Source organism: Dendropsophus ebraccatus, chromosome 6, assembly GCF_027789765.1.
Source record: "Dendropsophus ebraccatus isolate aDenEbr1 chromosome 6, aDenEbr1.pat, whole genome shotgun sequence".
In the NCBI taxonomy this organism is placed as follows: Eukaryota; Metazoa; Chordata; class Amphibia; order Anura; family Hylidae; genus Dendropsophus; species Dendropsophus ebraccatus.
Genome location: NC_091459.1, coordinates 10,659,438 through 10,677,622, shown reverse-complemented (window position 1 = coordinate 10,677,622; position 18,185 = coordinate 10,659,438). Strand labels below are relative to the sequence as shown.

General features: G+C 42.6%; 1 protein-coding gene across 1 annotated transcript in view; it reads right to left on the bottom strand.

The window, feature by feature from the left end:
- BMP5 (bone morphogenetic protein 5) overlaps positions 1-18,185 on the bottom strand; it is a 96,363-nt gene that overhangs the window by 20,057 nt on the left and 58,121 nt on the right. The window contains exon 3 of the mRNA XM_069973416.1: positions 9,562-9,710. Coding sequence (XP_069829517.1) covers positions 9,562-9,710 — 149 coding nt within the window. The remainder of the gene's footprint in view (positions 1-9,561; positions 9,711-18,185) is intronic.

Here is an 18,185-nt window from a genome sequence, read left to right as displayed (position 1 = left end):
CACAGGGAGAAGCATAGCTGGGGAATGATGTTATTTCTAACCTACTCAAAGTCATTCATTGGCTGATCTCTGGACGTAATTTAGTCGCTCATAATCGCTCTATGTAATTTAGACAGTTTTGATTTTTACAGGGATCAACACAATCTGAAACGTATTCTTTCCACTAAAGATGAGCAAATGTGCCAAAAGTTTGGGTTCGCACAAACCCGAAGTTGTTGAATGCAGTCACCTGAAGAAGGTGGATGCCGCCCGAGGACTGCCTGGAAAAAATGGATTAAACTATATGCTGTATCTACGTTTTGTAGGCAGTCCTTGGGCTGAATTCACCTTCTCCAGGGCAGTGGGATTCAACTGCCAATCATTTAGGTTCGGCAAGTTCACCCTTTATTGTCTTTGAAAGCAAAATGTAGTTTAAAACTCTTGACATCTGCTGCCATAAAGAGTAGAATCATGCTTTGGGGCTTTTAGTTTCTTACATGATCTAACAGAAGAAATTTATATGTATTTAGTCCAGATATTATGGAAAAAAATGGTGAGGAACCAGCACGGAAGTCTCTCCACTCAGCCCATAATGAACTGAGTCGGCCAGACCATCAAACACTTTTTAAAAAGAATCACGACAAAGTTCTGATCTCTTAACCTATATTTACGATGTGGAACCTGTATACTGTACCAACAGGTGCCACCCAAGGCCCAAAAACAAGGCCTGTAATATGTATTGGCAGAAATACTTTTTACATATTAGGTTTATTTCTGGGCCTTGGGTGACACCTGTTTGTCCGGTACACAAGTTCCACATTGTACATATTGGTTGAGGGATTATACACATTGTTGAAGTGATTCCTAATACATACCCAATAAAAGTTATGTTTTTATCACATATCTTTCAAAACATTTGTAATAAGAAAATATCTTTTCCACAATAAAAATTAGTTTGGAGAAAAAAATAACATGATGGAATCCTTTCTGGACCTACATTGCCATGATGTAATAATACATGTAAAACAATTACAGAAGGTTTATCTAGTTATGACAGTGTTCCCACCCTTACAGAATTCCATGTTATACTAACTGAAAACATTCGGTAACTGTTATAAACTTTTCATGCTGGCCTTCCAAGATCGGGCATTATAAAATTGCACAAATGGCACAAACATTATGACCTCTTTAACCACATCTTTTTTTTTTTTTTTTAATGCAACGGACGCTGTTAAACGTTATGTGAACCTAGCCTAAGTCTGTATTTCTATGTCCCCCCCCTCCAAGCCCCTTCCTATGCATACCACATGCCTGAAGAATTAACTGAATTGTCAGTGTGCTACTTGGCCATCTGTCTAGGTCACCATCCCTCTCTCAGTCACAGCTAACCCTAAAGTTCCTCATTCTTCTGAGCCAATTGGCTTACAAGTTACCTTAGGCCTCTTTCCACAAACAGGAGCTTGCTCCCTGTAGCATAAAAGGATGGTTAGAGCAGGTCTGGGGCATCTACTGAGTTTTTATAGTCCAGTCCTGTTCCAGTGTTGCTATGAGAGCCAGCTGTATCCAGAGCCAGAGAGTTTTCTTCCATGGGCCTGGCAAAACCCACCCTGTCCCTGGTCAGTTCCTGAGCTGCTGTACTGCTGTTGTTAAGAAGTATTATTCAGTGGTAAACCTCCAAAAGGTATGAAACTGCCTGTCGACACTGCAAGGTCCATCATCTCAAGTCCTGAGAACTGTGGAGGTACTAGTCAAGTCCAGTCAGGGGTTAGAGAAGTTGCATGTTCTATTTCCAGTTAACACCAAGGACAGTTCCTACCAGCTTCCAAGTTGGTGTCAAGTATTCCTGCATGCGCCCCATGGGTTGGATTATCCGTGAGTACTAGTTTTCTCTGTCTCTAAGTCTGCAGCTAAATTAAAGCTGTAAAGGCCCCTCACCAGCAGAGTTCAATACTTCATGGACATTAATTGAAAATCTGCCACACCTCAGGTCACCACAGGTACTACACGGCATTGTTTTAGGTTTGTTACTGGATGTTTGTGTTATTCATACTAATTCTACTGCTTAGTCAGGCTTCTGTATTTTTGACTAGAATAGCAGTTACATTTTAAGTGTATGTATTAATAATGTCAGAAGCCTTACTAATAAGACAAAGGAATTAGAATTAATAATGTTGGAAGAAGAATATGATATAGTGGGGATAAGTGAGACATGGAAAGATGAAAGCTATAACTGAACGGTTAACCTGCAGGGTTAAAGTCTATTCATAGAAACATAGAAGGTTGTTGGCAGAAAAAGACTCTAGTCTGCCCTATTAGTATTTCCATTCTTATTATCTTAGGATAGATATGCTTAAAATCTAAATTAACATTTTTCAGTCAACCTTACCGATTAACAGGCACCAAAAAAATGTATTATCAGGCCTTACAACCCCTTTAAATCAAAGCTTAACCCTCTCCCGCCGCTGCACAGGAAATTAACGTTCGCTGCAGCCTATGCCTGATGCTGCAGCAACGTTAATTTAATGCACAGGATGGCACAGGCGTAGGAGCTGCGCCTTTGTCATCCACGGCCGGGGACCCGCCGCAACTCTCAGCACCGAAGCCGCGCTCCGGTGCTGAAAGTTATCCCTATAGATGCTGCAGGCAGCAAGACCGCAGCATCTATAGGGCTCCTGAGAGAGAATTCTCCCTATACAGAGGGAGGATTGTCTCTCTGGTGTCCATCGGGGCTCTGTGAACTGATCGCTGAGCCCCGATGTTAGCCATGGAAACCGGATGCCTTCGGCTTCCGGTTTCTAGCTACAGAGGTCGGCGGGAAGAGGGAGGGAAGGCAGAACGCACGCCGGTCACGCGGCCGTGCTCTCTGCCCCCTCCCCTCTCTCCCCTGCCGCTGTCACAAGATTATGACAGCGGCAGGGGATAGAGGAGACAGGGCAGACACAGTGACATCAGCTTATGGGATCATTATGATCCCATAAGCTGATGTCTTAAAACGACCTGGGCATTAAGGAATCAATTATCCCAAGTCGTGAAAGGGTTAATATACATGCACTTCAAATAGGTTTATGATGAATGTAAAAAGAACAAAAGAACCTCCCTCCCCCACATCCCTTTTCTGTAGTTGCTGTCCCTATGATTGGTGTTCAAGGACAATTTTTAACATTGACTATTTTAGGAATAATAAATATATCAGATCAGTTTATGTAATCTACATTTCTCCGTAATACCAAAATGGATGCCTAGAGGGGAAAAATTCTGGATTCAAAGGAATGAAATGCATTCAAATATAGCAATAACTTGAGAATAGTCAACTCCTCCAACTGCTAAAATAAGGGGTTGTGTAGTTCGGACATTCCCTTGTTAGTTATATAGCCGAATAAAAATAGGAATGAACATCATAACTGATGAGAGATATAAGTGAAGGACAAATCAAAATGAGTCCAATATGATAAAATCTATGATATCTAAAGATATTTTCCAACTCCGACGTACTAGTCATTTTTTCATTTACCATATGTCTCTTGATAAATTTAGCAAATTAAACAGTTTGTTTCTTTAAGCTTTCTTAAGAATATTCTTGGCTAGTATGTTTTATTCTTAATATAAAAAAGTATTAATTTAGATTTTATCTTTAAATACAACCTCTCAGTCTATAAAGAAAATTAAAAAACTAAACTTTTGTCATGTAATAGAACTTAAACTATGAAACAATATTCATAAGTTTATGACCCTTTAGTTTGTTCTGATATACCATGATTTTTGTTTGATTGGTTGGTTGGTTAGTTGGTTAATTGATTAAGTTCAGTTCATAACTGGAAAAAATCTGGAATACATTATATTGGTCAAGACTACTATTTAGATATGTCAAAATACATTAATGTATATAAATATTTTTACCTGTAGCACATTTGTGCTAAAAAAAAATTCTGAAAATTTGAAATTATTTTAGCACATGATCATATTTAGGCTATGTTCACACATCGTTTTTTCAGCTCCGCTTAAAAAGACATCCGTTATTTTGAGTATAAAATAACGGAAGTCATTTAGCTGTCTGGCCTCCTCACTACAATGACTGGTGTTTGCACATTTTGGTTACTAATTTTACTTTGGATGCAGCTTAACTGAAAAGTCCATTAAATTTAATAGTAAAAATGGAGAAAGAACGGTGGAAAAAGGAAAACTGTGTGAACAACTAATAAAAAAGTCTGCTGTTTGCAAAAGACATTCGGAAAATAATGATCCTGTTCATTATTTTGACGTCCGTGGTAAAAACGTCCGTTATTCTAAGCATTGTGTGCATTGGACGTCCGTCTTCCCATTGGCTTCAATGGATTGCCATTGCAGTCAGTTAAATCGCGGCAAAAACAGACATTTTTTTATATATCAAAATCGGACGCCTTTTCTCTATTTTTGACGTTATGTGAACATAGCCATACGTTGGTTTCTGCAAATAATTTATCAAATATAACAAATACAATAAAACCTTTTCAAGAGACCTACTCTTTAAGAAGAGACCAGGCACCTGAATGGAAGACAGGGACAGACAGGTTGAGCCCTAGCTCTAGCCCCCCCAAGACTCTCCTTGCCAAAGTTCCCTTCACTAGGTAATTAAAACACAGAACGAGATGAGACAGACAAACACAATAAAGAATAGTCAGGCAAATATAGGTCAAACTGGAGATAGCAGAACGGTACAAAAACAGCCGGCAAAAACAGAGGTCAAAAGGACAGGCAAAGAGGTCAGAATACCAAGCAATCCAATCTAATATGAAAACTAAGAGAGTCCCACAATAATATCTGATGATAAATTGTCCATGACAAAAAAACTAAAGAATCAGAATAGTTAGAACAAACCTGCAAATACAAATAGGGGATTTGAAGTAGACTCTTCTTACTATGAACAGAATAAAGTCAACTCCTGTAATTGGAAAAGAATTATCCAGTTCAACCAAATCTGGGCCCAAGGCCGGCACAAAGGCAAAATCAAGAAAGTTCGCAGCTGGCCCAAGATGAATCCGGGCCTTCCCAGATACAGACTTAGGGGGAGATTTATCAGACATGGTGTAAAGTGAAACTGGCTCAGTTTCCCCTAGCAACCAATTAGATTCCACCTTTTATTTTCCAAAGAGCCTGTGAGGAATGAAAGGTGGAATCTGATTGGTTGCTAGGGGCAACTAAGACAGTATTACTTTACACCATGTTTGATAAATCTCCCCCTTAGAACCAATAGACAAGGACACCGGCAATAATACTTTGGAAATAAACTCAGAAGGTGCCTGGGTGTCTGAGTGATTCCTTTAATTACCACTCAGGAATTGGAATTTTTCCAGTTTGATGGGGGCAGTACGGACACAGCCTGATTTTCATACAGTGCTCCCTTCTGGTTTTAGTGTTCATGGCTCTTCATAGGCTCTTCTTCCCGGGCAGGTCCTAACTTTTTGTTTCTCCTCTCCCGAAGCCCACGGTTGGTGCAGACCGTGTATCAGCCATGGTCTTCTCTAAGGTACTGGGATTGGGGTGGCCCACCCAGGAATCTTATATGGTGTCAGATAAACCTTGTCTAAACCATACCTTAAGTGAACCATTACTTACAAATTAGTTTTCTAAGTTACAATTATGGTGTTATACAGCATGCTGCTGAATATTCTACCATATAAACTTCTCATTTGCCTTTGCTTCTGATTTCCTGAAAATGTAGTTATATTCCTTCCCGAGCTGCATTCAAATCATCACTAACTAGTCATTTGGGAGTCACCTCAACTAGTCACGGCTCCCGTGCTGTAGTTATGGCTCCCAGGCTGTATTCACTCGCCTTTGTGTTGTAATCCCACCTCTTTGGGCGTGATTCCCAAGTCAGGAACCTGCGACATCATTTAGAGGATGCCCAAAGAAACGGGATTACAGCACAGATGGAAGTGATTACAGCTACAAAGGCAATGGAGGCAAAGGCAAACTTTAAACTAATACAGAGTTTAAAGGGGTTGTCTTAGGCCACTAGTACACGGGTGATGAAGAGGAGCAAACAATCTATGTAGGCGTTTGCTTGCTTCTCGTTCCTCGCTTGCTGCCGACGCTATTACACGCGTCATCAGCGAGCGAGTGAGTGCAGGAGGGGCCATATACGTCCCGTATTCTGCAGACATGGAAGGCCTGCAGCAGAGACTTTCCCTGCTCCGCATGATGTATCAATATCCTAACAGGAGCAGGGGAAATGTTTGAATCTTCGCAGAATTGTAATGACACAGCCGCATAGCTGCTATATTACAGTGCCACAAAGAAGATTCAAACACTTTTCCCACTCCCAGCTGGATACTGATACTTGGCATGCCGAGCGGGGAAAAACTCCACTGCAAGATTTTTCAAATCTTAAATAAACCCTTTAAAAGAAACTAAAAGAGAAATCTCTTGGGGAAAAAGAAGGAAAGTTAAAATTTATTCTATATTTATTAGGCAATAAAGAACCGTAGAGAAGAGCAGGGGCAATTCAAGTAGACACCAGAATCGGTATACAGGAAGGCATAGTAAGTGAGCCCACAGAGGCTACGGCGATTTCACGTTACCATACTTCAACGCACCTCGTAGTTGAAGCACAGGAACACGAAACGGCTGTAACTTCTGTAGGACGCCCTTGCTATGCCTGCCTGTATACCAATTCTGGTGTCTACTTGAATAAATATTACCCTTAAACATAGAGTTGCCGTTGGTCTTCTCTATGGTTCTTTATTGCATAACACATGTCTTTATGACTGAGCACTAAAGATGAGCGAATCAGGCTCGGGTTCGAGTCGATCCGAACCCGAACGTTCGGTAATTGATTAGCTGGGGCTGCTGAACTTGGATAAAGCTCTAAGGTTGTTTGGAAAACATGGATACAGCCAATGACTATATCCATGATTTCCATCGTTAATCAAATGCCGAAAGTTCGGGTTCGGTTCGCTCATCTCTACTGAGCACCACTGGTGCTGGTGAAGATTCACACGGGTTACCAGTGTGGCTCACTGCACACAGAGGCAGTGCTTAGCTGCTCTCTGGATCTTTGCATTGGACTATATTTTAAGGTTAAAAAAGGAACAAGACCACCAAGTTTAACATATAATGATGTGCTGTTAATATAGAGAGAAGTGAAACATCTATGAGGTAGTAGCCAATTGCTTTACATTGTACTTTTGACTCAAAATATGGCGTAACGTCCTAAGTTAGGGACCCTTCTCTAACAATTTCATACCCAACATTACTTAATATCTTTTAGGAAAGGAATCCGAACCTCTCATGAACTGCTTCAATGGATTAACTAGCACAACACTGTGTGGCAGAACAAAGCTTGTATTTCTCTGCGTCTATGAAACTGCAACTATTGTATTTCCCTTTTTTTTTCTATTGTATGTAGTGACTTCATTTATTTTATCATTCCAGTTTTCTCAATTACCATAGTACATTTTAAGGCGATGTTCATACACAGTATTTTGGTTAGTATTTGTCAATCAAAAACAGGAGTTGATTGAAAACACGGAAAGGCTATGTTCACACACTGTCGAAATTTAGTGGCTGGCCACTATCTTTGCCATTAAATGGCAGCCCTCCACTAAATTTCAACAGTGTGAGAGCATAGCCTTTCTGTGTTTTCAATCCACTCCTGATTTTGGTTGAAAAATACTGCGTGTGAGCATAGCCTGATGGTGTATGAACATAGCCTTGGATTGAACATTTCCTATGCAGCCTGGCTACTGTTTTCGGTTACCCTGGTGAAGCAGTCTTGATAAATCAGAGAACTACTTTACTTTTACTACTTTATTTTTATGCCACCAAGCTTGGCAGTCAGAGAGAACATATGTAATGGTGAATCCATGTTATAGTGGTTAGGAAATATACTTATATCACATAGAGCTGTGGTGCATCAACTCCCTCTCTCCTGACCTCTCTCTGTACTGCGTCTGTTTCTAATTAAAATGATAGATTGATCGCTGCAGAAGACAGCAAGATGATAGCGGTATTAGGTCACTGGGGTTGAAATAAGGATATTAGGCTTGGGAGCAAAGTACTAAGGATGTCCCGGCATTATGTACATATTTTATGTGATATACCTGCTTTTTTAGGGTCATTATTATACAGCATACTGTTAATTTATTTTGCTTTTCAGCTATCTTAATGTACTGTGTGCCCCAAGCAGCACATTCATCGTCTACATTACATCCCCAAATTCCTTCCTAAAAGAAGGAGCGGATCCATAAAGCTGAAAGTAGGACATACTTATGCTGAAAGGAACGAGGTGGTGGATGTCCAAAGATGATGGAGGCCACCTGGCAATTGCAAAAAAATAAAATAAAAATTGCAAAACTTTTATTGTTGTTTGCAAATTAGCGGTTGGAGATTAAGGGGCACTAATGTTAGACTTCCTTTAATGCTCTTATATTAGGTGGTACAACTTGTCCACTTTCTTCAGACACTTAGCTAAAGAGTTATTCCAGGACCTCTGTACCCTCCGCCAATCTCCATGCCCCCGGCTTCTGTATTATAATTAGAGTCGCAGGTAGGGCACGTGACCCGCAGCTCTATTAATTCCTATGGAACCAACAGAAAGAGTCAAGTACAGCACTCTTCGGGGTACTCAGCTCTTTCTGTCACGTGCCGTACATAATATAGAAGCTAGGGCCTGATAATGAAATTGGCGGAGAGGAACAAAGGTCGGACCCTTTGCGATATCCCTTTAATTCCTCTCTTTTTGATAAAGAATAACTGATATTACATTGCTCACAAATCTCATTCATTTTATTCCTCCGACGCTTTTCAGGTGCATCCTTTTAGCTATTTTTACACTACAGGATCATAGTGGGCAAAGGAGGCCGTCTCGTAACATAGACGCCAGCTAATAATATTCATGATCATTATTAGAAGCCATCTATATTACGAAAAGGCCGCCTTTCCCCACCATGTTCTCAAAGTGGGAACATAGCCTAAATGTGATATCACTTCTATTAAGATCTAATAACACAATCCATCCACAGAAATCATTAAAGTGTACATTTAGGCATTCACATATAATGAAATTTTCGGGCAGGGGGTGGGTGGGTAACATAATAAAGAAAGTGTGATTAATGCAGCTGGTCCGCTGAAACATCACGAATAGGTGGGATTTAGCTCACTCAGCCAATCAGTGACTGCAGTGGTGTCCTACCCTAGTCACTAACTGGCTGAGTGGGGTGGAGCAATAAACATACTGTCTATGGTATCGCTACATGTGGAATTCTCTGAACTATTAAACTATAATGTTAGTAATCCCACTTAGTAAATAGTGGGAATTATGGTCACATGATCAGAAAATAATTGTACCAAAATTTGCAATATTTTTTTCAAGTTTTCCCCAATTTCTCCATACATTGCATAGTAAAATGAAAAGTTTCCCACAAAAAGGCTCTCATAAGGCTCTGTAGATGGAAAATTACGGGAAATAAAGCGTTATGGCTTATAGAACTCAAGGGGAAATAATTAACAGCAAAAATGAAAATTTGCTATGTCAGAAAACATCAACACAGTAGCACTTAATATCCTCCAATGTATTTTTAGTCTGTGCAGAGAGCAACTTACCATCAGATGTTTCAACACATAGTTGCAATCCCAGATTGTTCTGCGGATTAATCACCCAATGGTTACTGGTCACTGTAATATCAAACACTAGCCAGCCAACTTCATATGCAGGAACTTTTTGAGTGTCTAATAAAAAGAGGTCTGCATCCCTAAAATAAAAGAAAAAATAAATAATTTTCACTTTTCTTGAGTATATGTATAATATATGTACTCACAGCTCCAGTGATTGTAATCATCAGCACAGCAACGGGCACATGCATAACACTTTTGTTGCCATACATAATAGAAGAATCTTTTTTTTTTTTTTTTACAAAAAAAGCGAAGACTATATGTTCCAGATCCTAAAATAAATAAACAAAAAAAGAACTTGGGACTCACTTCTCCCACTCTGACTTAAAAAATCTCACTCAGGCATCCCTTAAACACAACTTTTGCAAAGAATTATTATTATTTATTTATTTATTTATTTATAGAGCGCCCTTAATTCCAGAGCGCTATACAATAGATAAAGACTGGTACATGGGGAAGAGGACCCTGCCCGTGAGGGCTCACAATCTATAAGGTACGGGGAGAGAAACAGGAGGTAAAGTGCAGCCAGTCAAGTGTGATGCAGAATTATTATAGGTTGTAGCCTAGTTTGAAGAAATGGGTTTTCAGGTTACTTTTGAAGGACTTGATGGTGGGTGAGAGCCGGATGTGTCGGGGTTCCAGAATATGGGGGAGGCTCGAGCAAAGTCTTGGAGGGGGTTGTGTGAGGTACGAACAAGGAGGGAGCGCAGACGGAGGTCACTGGAGGGTCGAAGGTTGCGTGAGGGACAGTAGCGGGATATCAGGTCAGAGATGGAGGGGACAGGTTGTGGACGGCCTTGTACATCATGGTCAACAGTTTAAAGTGAATATGTTGGGCAATGGGGAGTCAGTGGAGGGATTGGCAGAGGGGAGAGGCAGAGGCAAAGCGAGGGGAAAGGTTGATTAGTCGGGCAGCAGAGTTTAGAATAGACTGGAGGGGAGCGAGGGAGTTAGATGGAAGGCCAGAGAGGAGGATATTACAGTAGTCCAAGCGGGAAATAATGAGAGCATGTACCAGCAGTTTGGTAGAGTCAGAGAGAGAATACGTCAAACACCTAAAAGACTGCCAGCAGTTTTTTCAGCTTTTTGTGTTTTGTTTTTCCGGAGTTTTCTTATTTTATTGTAAATTACTATAGGCATTTTTATACCCCACATTTTTTTTTAACAAGTCATGTGATTCCAGGATTACTATTGAAGGTGTGTAACTCTCAGTAAATTCAACGTAGAGCATTGAGGTGGGGCTTTATGGAAAATTGTTCTTGATAAATTCCCCCATGAGATTAGATCAGCCAGAGTAGAGGCAACATTTACACTTTATAAAGAAGTACTACACTACCCTCCAGACTCCTCTGTCCCCTCCAGATTCTTTGTCACCCCACACATCTGTCCTTCTCTCCAACCCCTTCTCTTCCTTCAGATTCCCCAGTCCCCTATCAATTCTTCTGTGCCTCTGTCCCCTCCAGACCCTTCTGTTCTCCTTCCGACTCCTATTTCCCCCTGCAGAGTCCTTACCCCTCTAGACCCTTCTGTCCACCCCCAGATAACGCTGCTCCCCCTTTAGGCTTCTCTGCCCCCATCAGACCCTCTTCCCCCTTCAGACTTCTCTGTCCCCATCAGACCCTCTTCCCCCTTCAGACTTCTCTGTCCCCTCCAGACCTCTTTTGTCCCCAGAAAACACCGTTCTCCCACTTTATCCTCCTCTGTCTTCTTCAAACACCAATGTCTTCTTTGGAACGTTTGAACCCTTCACTTCTGCCTCCAGACCCCTATGTCCTTTTTCAGACTCATCTTTTCCCCTCCAGAGTCCTCTGTCCCCTATAGACACCTCTGTCCACCTCCAGACACCACTGCTTCCCCTTTGGGCTCTTCTGCCACCCTCAGGACCACTGTTTTCATCAAGACTTCTCTGTCCACTCTGTTGTTCTCTCCAAACCTCTTTGTCCCACTTTGGACCCCTCTTTCCCCTCTTTAGACTCCTCTGCCCCTACTACATACCTCAGTTCTTTAATAAGATGTATTACAACGTCTCCTATATTATATTTTACTTTACCAGTCATTTATGCTAACTTTATTGAAAATAAATAACCATTCAAATAAAAGTTGGCTTATTTACTTTTCTGGGGCATTGACTCAAAAATTGTTTGTCAAGAAGCATATATATATATTTCCCGCTTTCTACAGACTACTTGTCAGCTTTGCTGTGGGATTTTCAGCAGGGCTATGGAGTCGGTAAGCCGCAGCTCCGACTCCAACTCCGACTCCAACTCCTGCTCCTTCATAAATGGCCAGTCATATAACAGGGGAGTCAGGGCCGATTCAAGGGTTTCCGCCGCCTGAGGCAAACCTCAGGCGGCCGCCCCGAGTGATAGCCGGCATCCCCCCGGACCCCCCCCCCCCGCCGCCGCCGCCATCTACTCACCTGTCCCACACCGCAGCCGGCCCGCGCTCTCCGCTGTCTCCACATCCCGTCAGGTCCCGCGATGTCACCCTGCAGCTGTCACGGACTTCCAGGCTGTGGTGAGTGAGTGGGGTGATCGGGTCGCGCGGGGCGGTCCCGTGCGACCCGATCACCCCAGCGCGTCCCCCACCGGCCCCGGGCACTCACCACAGCCTGGAGGTCCGTGACAGCTGCAGAGTGACGTCGCGGGACCAGACAGGATGTGGAGAGCGTGGGCGACGGGACAGGTGAGCGGCTGCTGTCATTTTTGTTAAGTGATACTTAACAAAAATGACAGCAGGGGGGACATAATGCCGCCCCCTGCCGGACCGCAAATTCTGCCGCCTGAGGGGAGTTATTTATCACACTGGTTCAGCAGCTTCTTCCTAATGTCCTACATGATCCTGGGGCGACTTCTGAGGGAATGAGAAAAGATATAAAGCAGCTTCTCCTGTGTGTGCAGTGGATGCAGCCAGTCTCCAGCCTCCATGTCCTGAACTACTCACAACTAGACTAGATGGAGTAGGTGGTCTTTTCTGCTGACAGTCTTCTATGTTTCTAACTAAATATTCACCAGATACACAGAAACACTGCTAACAATGCCAGATACCTGTAATATAGAGGTCAGCTATAGTGGTATAGAAGGGTCACACATAGTGTTATAGAGAAGTCACACATAGTGATATAGAGGGGTCACTGTGGGTGTGGGGCACACACCATAGCACACACACATAAACACAGCCTGCTACAGCCATAGTACACACACACACACACACACACACACACACACACACACATACACATACACAGCCTGCTGCAGCCATAGCATACACACACAGCCTGCTGCAGCCATAGCATACACACACAGCCTGCTGCAGCCATAGCATACACACACAGCCTGCTGCAGCCATAGCACACACACACAGCTTGCTGCAGCCATAGCACACACACACAGCCTGCTGCAGCCATAGCACACATACACAGCCTGCTGCAGACATAGCACACACACACAGCCTGCTGCAGACATAGCACACATACACACAGCCTGCTGCAACCATAGCATACACACACACACAGCCTGCTGCAGACATAGCACACACACACAGCCTGCTGCAGCCATAGCATACACACACACAGCCTGCTGCACACATAGCATACACACACAGCCTGCTGCAGCCATAGCACACACACACACAGCTTGCTGCAGCCATAGCACACACACACACACACACACAGCCTGCTGCAGACATAGCACACACACACAGCCTGCTGCAGACATAGCACACACACACAGCCTGCTGCAGCCATAGCATATACACACACACAGCCTGTTGCAGACAAAGCATACACACACAGCCTGCTGCAGCCATAGCACACACACAGCCTGCTGCAGCCATAGCGCGCACCATACACACACAGCCTGCTGCGGCCATAGCACACATACACACAGCCTGCTGCAGCCATAGTGTGCACACACACACACACACACAGCTGCAGCCATAGAACACTGAAGAAAAACACCACATTGAGGACAAAGGTTACACCTACACTACTTATGTCTTCTCCTCCTCCTCCTCCTCTATATTACACAGGATATCTCCATATTACACTGCTGCTCATATACAGTCATCCAGCATCCAGGGAGAGAACAGCACAGATCTCCCCCCACACAATGGACTCTTCCAGCTCAAAAACAAACTGCCAAATAGTGACCTACAACTTTTCCTTGACCCCCTTATGTAATAGGGCCAGTGTCCTATTAGAATGTTGCTCATAATATATATTGATGAGCAAAACTTACAAAAATCAAAACTCAATTCTTAATTGTTCTAAGATTTTTTTTTATAAAGCTGGAGTCGGAGTCAGTACATTTTTTCCAACTCCGACTCCAGCCAAAACTAGCTCTGACTCCACAGCCCTGATTTTAAGGATTGTAATACTAAACATTTTCCAACAACCAGACTATATGCATCTCCTCATGACTCCCCCATTACTAGAGGATGGGCTGTCCCCATTCAAATATCACTTGTAAAAATAAATTCGATTTTTCTCAGTATTACTTTTTTTCATTTATTTCCTATGCCATAAAGCATGTACCCTGCTCTACCGTCTAAACATTGGTTAAAAGAAAGAAGTCTATAGCCAATTTTTACAATAATTATTAAAGCGTAACTATAATTTCAGTAGCCAAAAAAATGAAATTCCTCAAATAAAAAGCCCACGTGTTACCCTTTAAAAAGAGCCCTAAACTGCGTTGAATAAATGAATTTTTCTCCTGGCTGAGAGAAAGTGGGCGTGGCCTATCCCTCATCTCCCTGGCTAGGTCCTTCCATTCACTGAGCAGCATCTTAGCAGATGTATCACACATAGCAGGATCAGATAGAGCCCCAGCATACAGTATCACAATGTAAGATTAGATACAAAGCACCAGCCGATGGTATCACACACAGTGGGATTAGATACAGTCATCTGCTCTCATAACACTGTAGGATAATGTCAGCCATGGAGGTGGGGGCAACTTCCACAGACATCTGTTAGTGAATGTTATATGTACTATGGAAGGACTACAGCTGTGTTGTGCTGGGACTTGTAGTCCTCCCCTCAGTGACTCACCCACTCTCCCTCATGCAGCACATTGGAGTCATGGCTGGGATGTCCCTGCGCTGCTCCTCACACACAACACCCTCAGCTCTGCTATGGGATCTCTGTGAGGGGTGGGGGGAGAACGTGCTGCTAGGAGGGTGGAGGAGGAGGGTTTGTTTATGTGTGTGTCAGGGCTGTTATCTGATGCTGCTGTCAGAGTCCGTACACTCAGGACAGATCTCCAGGGAGGGGGCGTGTCGAGCAGGAATGCAGAAATAAGTCAGAGCCAGACAGAGCTGTAAGGGCACAATCAGCCTTATGTATTTAAAAAACTGTTCATTTTAGGTTATTAATGTATATTGCAAAAATTGTTATCATGCCCTAAGCTAACTAAAACTGAAAGGTCAAAATATTTTATAGTTACGCTTTAAAGAAACATGCTGTTTCTCCTCAGCATGCTTACAGGTAGAGAGGAGTGAATTTACAGTATTAACGAAGCAAATCAATTCATTGGCTCGACGGTTGGTTTATCATTCTGCTCACTTTCAACTCCATGCCACTCTGCTCCAGGTGCCTGGAAAAGCTGGATACAGTCTTGGGAAACTATGAGAATTTTCTCAGGACTGGATCCAGCTTTTCACTGCACCCAGAATGGAGCAACATCGAGTACAAAAGCAACAGTCTGATAAGCCGACCGCCATGCTAACAATTCCATTTGTTAATACTGTAAATTCATTCATCTCTACTTAAAGGAGAAGTCCAGTGAAATTTTTTGTTAAAGTATTGTATTGCCCCTCAAAAGTTGTACAAATCACCAATATACACTTATTACGGCAAATGCTTATAAAGTGCTTTTTTCCCTGCACTTACTACTGCATCAAGACTTCCTGGATAACATGGTGATGTCACTTCCTGGATAACATGGTGATGTCACTTCCTGGATAAAATGGTGATGTCACTTCCTGGATAACATGGTGATGTCACTTCCTAGATAACATGGTGATGTCACTTCCTGGATAACATGGTGATGTCACGACCCAACTCCCAGAGCTGTGCGGGCTGTGGCTGCTGGAGAGGATGACCTTGCCTTGGTTCTTCCCTTGTCATTATAGGGCCACTGAATATGGTGGTTTCCTTACAAGAGCCCCCCCCCCTCGCTGGGTCCTTCCCGGAGGGATATCTGACTAGTCCTGTATTTCGAGACTCTTCAATGAGGCTCCACAGGCTCTTCTTTTGCATATTTAGGTTTCCCTGGTCTCCCTGGGGGGGCAATACAATCTTTCAATAAAAATTTTCGCCTGACTTCTCCTTTAAAAGCTATTTGTACCTTCTTAACCAATTATTTGTTATTTCTCCTATTATTATTATTTGTTATTTCTCCATTGCATGTAAAATAAAAATGACATGACATCAAATAGTCTTTCTTTGCATCTGCTATGCACACTCTTGTATCTCCAAGTGAAAAACAACAATCAATCCCTGTGTATACTAATTCTACAGGTGTAACCCCCCCCCCCCCCCTTCCCACTTTTCCCTATCTATTCCTAACATATATTTGGTAAAATTACAGGAAGTAGGGAATAAAGAAAGTGTGACTCCACATGCTATTTGCAAAGTAACTGCTTTTTTATTTTACGTTGCTACACTCCATTGCAGGGGACATTGCACTAGTCACAGAGCATGCCTAGAAAACATTCCTCCGAGGAGTGCCTAGGGTCTATTGTGCCCCAGTCCATGCATACCTCTAAATGGTGGCAAAAACTAGGACACGATGGCTGCCCTATAACAATGTACTAAAAATTACAGTATATTTAAAAAATTGCAATTAATTATAACAAAAAAATAGTGAGGGAGATTTGTCAAACTGATGTAAAGTGAAACTGGCTCAGTTGCCCCTAGCAACCAATCAGATTCCACCTTACAATTTCCAAAGAGTCTGTGAGGAATGGAAAGTGGAATCTGATTGGTTGCTAGGGGCAACTGAGCCTCCTCTACGTTACAACAGTTTGATAAATCGCCCCCTAGTATGTTTCAGTATCTATATGACAAATTTACTTCAAAGAGAACTTGTTGTAAAAAATAACATTTGACATGTCGACTATGCTGAGGCCCGATGTGATCAGGAGATATAGCTGGGGGAGAGAACAGCAGCAGCACAATGCACTCCCAATAGGCCACTAATGTTAAAGGGGTTATCCAGCGCTACAAAAACATGGCCACTTTTCTCCCTACTGTTGTCTCTAGTTCAGGTGCAGTTTGCAATTAAGCTCCATTCAAAACCCCGCCCAAACTGGAGACAACAGTAGGGGGAAAGTGCCATGTTTTTGTAGCGCTGGATAACCCCTTTAACAAAATAGTCTCATAGGCCTATATTGCCAGAGTTGGCCATTACAGAGATATAGTAGAGGAGTGGATGGCAGGGCAGCTCTCTCGCCAGCTATATCTCCTGATCACAGCAGTGAGACTCAATGTGATCAATAACTTTTCACATGCCTGGCGACATAAAAAGCAAATGAATAGCCATCACCGCACTCACACTTGTTCACACTATGTAGTTTTGCGTACGTCAGGGAGAAGGGGAGAATCTGCACCTTCTCCCTGGCGTACTCCATGGGCGGACGTTTCATAAATGGTCCTCGTAGAGTTGAAACATTTTGGCTGCCAACAGCAGCTGCTAATGGGAGCTGAGTGCATTCTGTTATCTGTATAACACAATAACATATGATGATGTCGGCTGCTGGCAGACAGAATATTAGGATTTAACGCTATGGCTTTGCAAGATATCTTAGAAATGAATCAGAATAAAATTTTGGATGTAAAAATGACAGTATTAAAAGGTAGTTTTAATATTACATCCATATATTAACATTTACAGTATACTGTATATTATGAATGCCTTAACAATCTACTTTAGATAGCCATGTGATTTAGGGGGCATTCACACTGTCCATGAATATGAAAGACGTGCTACAGGCTGGAGCTCATTATGACGCTGGAAGCTTTCAAACAGTTTAAGGCTATGTTCTCACCCAGTATTTTTGCTCAGTATTTTGGTCAGTATTTTTAAACCGAAAGCAGAACACAATGCTGAAATGTAATGAATGGCTGCCATTAAATGCAAAATGATTGCTGTTATTTTAACCCCTTCACGACCCAGGACGTAACTCTATGTCCTGGGTAGGGGAATTTAGAGGGGGGCTGTGTAGTGACCCCAATCTGAACCGCCGTGATCCCAGGTGCTTTTAATAGAAGGCGTGGTCCGATCGTTGCGCCCGCTAATGAGCCATTTAGATGCAGCTCTTTGTCCCCCTCCAAGGTGGTCTAGTGGGCGGATCGCCACCCCCCCCCTCCTTCCCCATGGAAAATTTAAGTCTGTCATTGCAAAGTACAATTAATGGCGCAAAAAATAAAGGTTTGTGTGGGTCTGTTTGTGAAAAAAAAAGTGCTATGGCCTTTTAAACGCGAGGATGAAAAAACCAAAGCGCAAAAATAATAATCCGCCCGGTCCTGAAGGGGTTAAAACATTGGCCACTGT